The 8179-nt window shown below is 33.5% G+C and overlaps 1 protein-coding gene across 1 annotated transcript; it reads left to right on the top strand.

Moving 5' to 3' along the window:
- The first annotated feature begins 6941 nt into the window (after positions 1-6941).
- LOC145007096 (uncharacterized) lies at positions 6942-7737 on the top strand. The gene is made up of 2 exons (XM_078966088.1): positions 6942-7164; positions 7283-7737. The coding sequence occupies exons 1-2, from the start codon at positions 6942-6944 to the stop codon at positions 7735-7737; spliced, it is 678 nt and encodes a 225-aa protein (XP_078822214.1).
- The last annotated feature ends 442 nt before the right edge of the window (positions 7738-8179 follow it).

The following is an 8179-nucleotide window of genomic DNA, read 5'->3' on the forward strand; positions in this document are numbered from 1 at the left end:
TTTGCTTAAATGTTTGTTGAATATGCTAAAATCTTTTTTGAATTGTTATTGTTTATGTATGTTGTTTGTTTCTCAAGTATAATAGTGATAGTTTATTGCTGAAAAGTCACAAATATATGGTAAAATATAATAAATTTTGCTTAAATGTTTGTTTAATATGCTAAAATCCTTGTTGAAATCATAAACTTATAAGTTTTTTTATTCATGATGCATCATTGTTGATATGTCATCAATTTAAGTTATTATTATGTTGAAATATCATTAATCTTTGTTGCTAAAGTATGTATTCCATATTTTTGTTATTAGCAATGGGAGATAAATATACATGGACCAATGAGCAAACAAAATTCTTATTTCACACTTGTATTGAAGAAGTACAAACTGTGGGTAGAAAAGGTTTGAGTTTGCAGAAACAATAATGGAATAAGTTAGGAACAACCAGTAAGGAAAAGTATGGCATGGATTTAAATCAAAGAATATTGAAAAACTCCTATGACAACCTTAAAGCCAAATACGCAGGATGGTTATACTTGAAAAACAAAATTGGCAACCTTTAGAATCCACAAACAAATACTTTTAACTTAACAAATGAGGAGTGGGAGGACTTTATAAAGGTATATATATATATATACATATATATATACATACATATATATATATATATGTAAACATTTTAGTAGTATTTTCTTTATATAGTTGCCATTTATTCTTATATTACTTTTGTTATACTGATTGGGTTTAGGGACATCTGAAAGCTACTTCTATGAAAATCGTCCCATTATTGTTTCCAGGGCTTTGTGCAGAGCTCTTTGATGGAAACAATCCATTTGGTAATCCAAGCTTTGCCACATCCCAAACACCATCATGACATGGATCATCTTCTTTCCATGTCGCACCACTAAAGCTTATGGACGCATCTTCCATTAACATAGATGAGGATGTTTACTTTTCCAATCATAGTAGTGAGCATTTTACTCAGCCACCACCTTCTGTTGCTTCACCTTCTGCTGATTCACATTATATTGCTTCACCTTCTGGTAACCCCAACAAAAGGGCTAAACCCTCAACTCCTAGACCTCGAGCTCCTAGTGCCTCACCTAATCCACCTTCTTGTGCCTCACCTAAAGATTCTATTACTGCTGATGATTTAGCACTAGAGATGCAAGAAGCTCTACCCATTTGACTCAAGGTCCAACAATTCCGCAATGTTTAGAGAAGTAGAGTTGCCCGAGTTAGCCCTAGTAGAGCCTATAGAATTTGTTGCATATCATATTTTTGGAGGGACCATGAATATAAGAGAGATGTGGATAAATTTGCCTAATGTTCCACAAATGTTAATAGGATAGATTAAGATGACAACTACAAGTTTAGGAGTTTAAAGGGATGGAAAGATTGTTCGTTAAGTTTATATGTTTGATTTGTTTAGTTTTTAATTGCATGTGTTGGAACTGTGTGGTTATGTTTTTTGGTTATTTGCTACTTGAATGTTATTTTGTTGTATTTGGTACATGAATTTTATGTTATTTGTTACATGAGTTTTATGTTATTTGGAACTATATGGTTGTTGGTTACTTAAGGTTGATGTTATTTGGTACTTGAGTTTTATTTTATGTGTATGTTATTTGGCACATGAATCTTATGTTACGTTATTTGTTGATTAATAGGTTCCTAATGGATCACGAAAAAAAGATACTTCTCATAATTTTAATGTACTTGTACGTCCTCTACTTTTGGAAGAGGGTGTCAAACGAGTGCGGGACAACAAATTGGAAATGACGGGACATGAATTTACATTAGAGTTACTTCACCATAATCCTCTACAAGGTGTTGAAGTAGTACGCATGTCCCATGAATCATTTGTCCGACTATGTACTCATTTTAGAGTAAACTACGCGTTAAAGGATAGCAAACATGTATCGGTTGATGAGAAGATGGCTATGTCTTTTATGTTGGTGGGTCATAACAAACGTTATGTGATTATAACGTGGAGATTTCATGTAAGACCCCATTCACTAAAATTACCATAAAGCCAAACATGCTACATGCATATTCATAATTATAATTCACACTAGTGGTCTAAATACAAAAGCATGGATACAAACCAACTAAAAGGGTTTTTACAAAGTTTCATAACTAGTTGTATAAATACATAACTACCCAGGAATTTATAATCCATATACATATATGTATACCAAGTAAAAACGTAGTAGTGTCAACTACTCTAAGTCCTCCAACAAAGTGTGTTTACTCTGGATGCTTATCACCTGAAATAGTTAAACACTAAAAGGGATAAGTGGGCGTCACTTAGTGAGTTCAAAAATAGATACAATATAACGCTATGCCATATACATAACAATATGATAGGAACAAAAAGAAACAAAGGACAACAAAGGCTTATATGTGTATCAAATGAAGGACTTTCCAAATCAATAAACGGTTAGATTCAAGGGATTACAATAATTTAGGATCATAAGCATCATAAATTCCAGCCCAAGAGGCACATAAAACACAATCCCTTTTAATCATGTTGCTAGAATATACAGGCTTTCAGCCCTACCTAGCCCGAAGCCAATACCAAAGTGATACGAGTCATGCTCTACATGGTCAAAGGCACAAAGCCAATACCAAAGTGATACGAGTCATGCTCTACATGGCCAAAGGCATCAAAATCAATATCAAGTAATAACCACTTAGATCAATAACACAAGAAAGCACATTGCACATATAACACATAACATACAATTGTCCCTATATTGAACTCACTGTGCTGTAACCGAATGTTGCGATAAAATTCCTCTTTTTCTGATGAAATTACACCATCCTCAGGCCTCTAAAACCTTCAATTATACCCCTGGAGTTCATATTTCAAATTTCATAAGCAATTACTCAACTACTCTCAAGTTATGTTGTTTTCAATTTAGAAATTTTAGTTTTTGTTCTTTGTATAGCTGTCACTTGCAGATCTGTTTTACCCTTATTAAATGTCAAAATAACTAATAAATTATACATACTAATAAAATAGACTCTTATATCTTTCTAATTCCATTGACCTCACATTTTTATGATTTTTCTATAATTTACTATGAATTTTACAAAACAGCATCCTAAAGCTGTCAAAATGTTCCAAAGCTGTCAAAATTCAGCCTTACTGCACTGAACATATAGCTGTTTTCACCCCTTTTAAGTCCGGAATTAGATTTTGGTTTTAAAACAAAAATCAAAGTAGACATTCTCAGCTTTCCAGGGATATATAGCACATCTCCATACGATTTTTCTATAATTTTTGGTGATTTTTACAAAAACAGGACAATTATACCCTTTATAATTTCATTTTACCCTTTACATGATCAAACCTCATGATCAATATCACCAAGTTCTTCTTTTACAATGATAACACTGAATATTTTAGTAATCCATTCTAATTCAAGTATAAACCATGGGTTTCATTATTAATTTTCACTAATTACTCTTAAACCATATGATTAATTCTCAAGTTTACATGTAGTTACTTGATTTCCATTTAAGATTCTAGGTTAATAACATAAACTCATGCCTAATTTCATTAAATCAGTGGTAAACCCACTTTGATCAAACCCTAATCTCTTAATAACTCACTAATTACAAGGGTTAATCCAAAAATTAAGAGTTCATACCTTGATTACTAGACTTGATACTTCAAGAACACTCAAAATCTTGATTTAATCTTCAAAACTTGATCAAGATTGATCATGTATGTGAAAATCTCCCATAGGGATGGTGACGAACTGAAAATGGCAGGAAAATGACTCAAAATCGTGTTTCAATGGGTAAAAACCCGAGTTGGGTCGGGTTTGACCCGGTTTGGGTACCCGTTTTACCCCTAAACACTAAAAATTGCATAACTTTTCGCTCGAAACTCCGTTTTCGATGAGGTTTTCGCCTGTACGTTTCTAACGAGATAATTTACAACTTCCAATAAAAATATCCCAGAAAAGATCTTCCAATAAAATCAGATTTAATTATTTTTAACTTAGACGTTATACTTTCGTTAATTCCGATAGTTGACTTTTTGATCGGAATCACATAAGACTTCCCTATCACCTCTAATACATTCCAAATGATTCTAAACTTAGTTTAACTTCAAATATTATAAACCTATTTCGTTAGAAATCAACGCTTAAAACCATACCGAAAATAATATATATATATATATATATATATATATATATATATATATATATATATATATATATATATATATATATATTTAAACGCTTACAATTCTATTTTACTATAACTACCTACTTTAAACGTTTAAAACAACATAATATATAATAATATTCATTTTTAAACTAACAATCATATGAAACATGATAATTAAACAAGGTTACTAAAGTGTATGTTACATTTCAACAGTCAAAGTAGACAATTCATAAGTTTTTTCATGAAGTGCTGGAGAAAATGTTGCTTTTTGCACATGACCTTATAGTACCAACTTCTTTTAATCCGAATCCAAACATTTTGGGACATAATAGGAGGCTACGACGGTTGTTCAAAGGAGCAGTTGGTGCACGTGATGGCACTTTGATACATGTTGTTGTCCCTGCAAACAAACGAGATTTATATAGAAGTTAGGGAAAAGGTGACTGTTACCAAAACGTATTGGCAATATGTGACTTCAACCTGATGTTTATGTTTGTTGTGGCCGGTTGGGAAGGGATAGCACACGATTCTAGAATATTATTAGAAGCATTAGCAAATCCACATGCACCATTCCCATTACCAACATCAGGTATGTTTATGGTTATTTAAATGGTTTTATCTTAGTTTGAAAAAGAAATGATTTTTAATTATTTATTTATTTATTTATTTTTTCCTTTTACAGATAAATATTATGTTTGTGATGTCGCCTATGCAAACATTCAAGGTTTTATGGCACCGTACCATAATGTGAGGTATTGGCTTACATTTCCATCAAAAACATGCATTGACGAATAAAGAAAAATTTAACCATGAACACACAAAACTTTGGAATGTCATTGAGCGTGCGATTGGTGTCTTGAAAGCATGATTCCCTATATTGAAGAGGATGACACCATTCTCATTGGTTACATAATGAAGCATTACCCTTGCATGTTTCGTGCTTCATAATTTTATAAGAAGAGAGGTCCCACATGATGAGTATTTTTCACGATATGATGAACCTAATGCTTCGACTCGGAATAACAATGCAGTCGTTGATGATGATGATGATCAGATTCCAACACATAGTACTATAGCGGACCATGAATATATGACCCGGTTATGAGATGAAATTTTCCAGCAATTAATGAAAAATATCGAATGAGAATTATTAAAGTTTGGTTGTATGAGCTTTATTGCAAAATGTTATTGTAAGACGAATTTGGTTGTATGAAATTTATTTCAATATTTTAAGACTACAATTATAAAATTTTCTGTGTTTAAAAACCATTTTCGGTTTATTAAATTAGTTTATTTTCACTTTTTAATGTCTGCAGCAGTCTGCAAATGTTAACAAAAACAAAAACACTTCTTATTACAGTCTGCAGCCGTTTGGTCCACATCTTCTACTGCAGAGGTTTGTAGAAGTGGTCCACGGACTTTATGAATTTTTAGTTCATAAAAACAAACAACACCTAAGTATCAATGGTGAGTTGTGTGATAGAATGCTTTAGGATATATGCCTAAATTAATATAGATATAAGCTCTAGCAAGCTATGGAAAGACACCTTATTGTTAAATGCCTTAACTGCTATTATGTATATATATATATATATATATATATATATATATATATATATATATATATAGTAAGTAGAATAACACTATTCTAAAATACTCGTATTCTACGGGTATAGAACGATATGACGATCAGAAAGAGCGGTAGAGTCATCAATAACGAAGGAGGTCTATCACCTCAGAACGTTGGACGAGGAGCTGCTCAATTCACCATATAAGAAGCTAAAGCGATGATGCAAACCCTGCTAGATTAGTAACGAATTGATTTTATGAATCTCCTAACTTAAGAGTTAACAAATGTTATAGGCGGAGCGCCAGTGATCAACGAACCGACAATTGTTGACCAAGTCAATGGACTAATTACCTCTTATCTAACAACAATCCACAAAGGAAACAATGAATCTGAGAGTCATCAAGGACCAGAACAATCGGAGGTCTGGAGGAATGATGAACCTAGAGGCTACTGTAAGTATAAAGAGTTCACTACTTGCAAGCCATCATCCTTTTGTGGGTAAGAGGATCCATTTGGAGTAATGGATTGGATTTTAGAAATGGAACTATCTTTCATAACATGTAGTTGCATTGGCAAGTTACAAACCACCTACGTTGTAAGGCAATTCAAGTCTACAACGATCTGTTGGTAGAATACGTTGGAAAAAATGCTAAGTCCTAACAAGCTGTTGCAATTCATGTGAGAAGAGTTCCTAACCCACTTCAAGCACAAATTCTACCCTGTTCAAGACATGACCAGGTTAGAGAATCAACTTTTATCGTTGACAAAAGGAAGCATGACAATTGATGAGTACACCAATGGCTTTAATGATAAAATAGACTTTGCAATGCTTATGGTCCCTGACAAGATGGCTAAGATTGATTGGTACTCCAAGGGACTGTCATGGTAGTATTCCATGTCAGTTAAGCAAGAACCGACTTTAAAGATAGCTACGCGGGCTACAAGCTCTATGGAGAGTACGATTAAGAAAATGACTTCTGATAGAGCTGAAGATTGTGAGAAGAGGAAAGTTGATGGATCCTCATGAGACAACAATAGCAACAAATAGAAGAAGTTTTCAAAGTTGAGCAACAAGCCTGGGAGCAACAAAGAAGGTAAGTGGTGCAACCAGTTCAAGAAAAAGCATTTTGGAAACTATGTTGTCTGCTATAAATGAAAGAATTCAGGGCATATCTCTACAAACTACCCAATGAAAGGAAAAGTTTTCTTCATTTTCGGGGAAGAAGGGAACATGAAGGCAAAGTGCCCAAATATCCTACCGGGAAAACTGAAGGGTAAAAGATACCAAATGATCCTTAATGAAGCTAAGGAAGAGAATGATGTTGCTTCTGGTGCATTCCTAGTAAATCAGATTCCTGTCAAGATTTTATTTAATTTGAAAGCATATCACTACTTTGTTTCACATGAATTTGGTAGAAGGCTTAAGTTATTACCACATAGGCTAAGTACCCCAATCATGATACAAGTAGTTGGTGGTAGGAATGTAACTCATAGCAATAGGTGATAAAATTTAACCATTAACATGAACAGAAAAGAAATTTCGTACAGAGTTATTACCCTTTGAGTTGAATGAATTCGATGTAATTCTGGGAATGGATTGTTTGGGTGAAAATCTTGTGGAGATCTTATACAGAAAGATGATAGTGCGCATCAATCATCCTGGGAGAGAGCCATTCATCGTTTACAGTGATAAGAGTAGAGTAAGGTCGAGAATCATCATGATGATGAAGGCCAGAAAATGCCTAACCAATGGATTTACAACATTCTTTGCATATGTGATCGACACAAAGAAGGAAAAGAAGGCAATGACTGGTATACCGGTGGTGCATGATTTTCCTGAGGTATTTCAGGATGCTTTACTAGGATTACCACCAGAGAGAAAGGTAGAATCCAAAATCGACTTATTGCTAGGAACAACACAAATTTCAAAAGAAACATATTGTTTAGCACCTACGAAGATGAAAGAGTTGATAATACAACTCTAGGAACTATTGGAAAAATGTTTCATCAGACCTAGTTCATCACCCTAGGGACCTCCCATACTATTCGTAAAGAAGAAGGATGGTACGATAAGAATGTGCATTGATTATCAAGAGCTAAACAAGGCTTGGATAAAGAACCGATACCACCTACCAAGGATAGATGATTTGTTCGATTAATTGTAGGGATCAACCATCTTCTCCAAGATTAATCTCAAGTCAGGATATCATCAGTTGAAGATAAGGGAGAAAGAAATTAAAAGTACACCCGTTAGAACAAGGTATGGACACTATGAATTCCTTGTTATGCACTTTCGACTAACAAATGCTCCAACAATATTCATGGATTTGTTGCATAGAGTTTGTAAACCTTTTCTCAAAAAAATCAGTAATAGTATTCATAAATGACATCTTGAATTACTCAAAGAACAATCAAGATCATAGTAAG

Source organism: Lactuca saligna, chromosome 7, assembly GCF_052625555.1.
Source record: "Lactuca saligna cultivar CGN05327 chromosome 7, ASM5262555v1, whole genome shotgun sequence".
NCBI classification, from domain to species: domain Eukaryota; kingdom Viridiplantae; phylum Streptophyta; class Magnoliopsida; order Asterales; family Asteraceae; genus Lactuca; species Lactuca saligna.

Coding starts and splice junctions, on each gene's coding strand:
- LOC145007096 (XM_078966088.1), top strand. CDS start 6,942: ATGAAAGGAAAAGTTTTCTTCATTTTCGGGGAAGAAGGGAACATGAAG. Junction 7,165..7,282: donor CTTTGTTTCACATGAATTTG/GTAGAAGGCTTA, acceptor TAACATGAACAG/AAAAGAAATTTCGTACAGAG.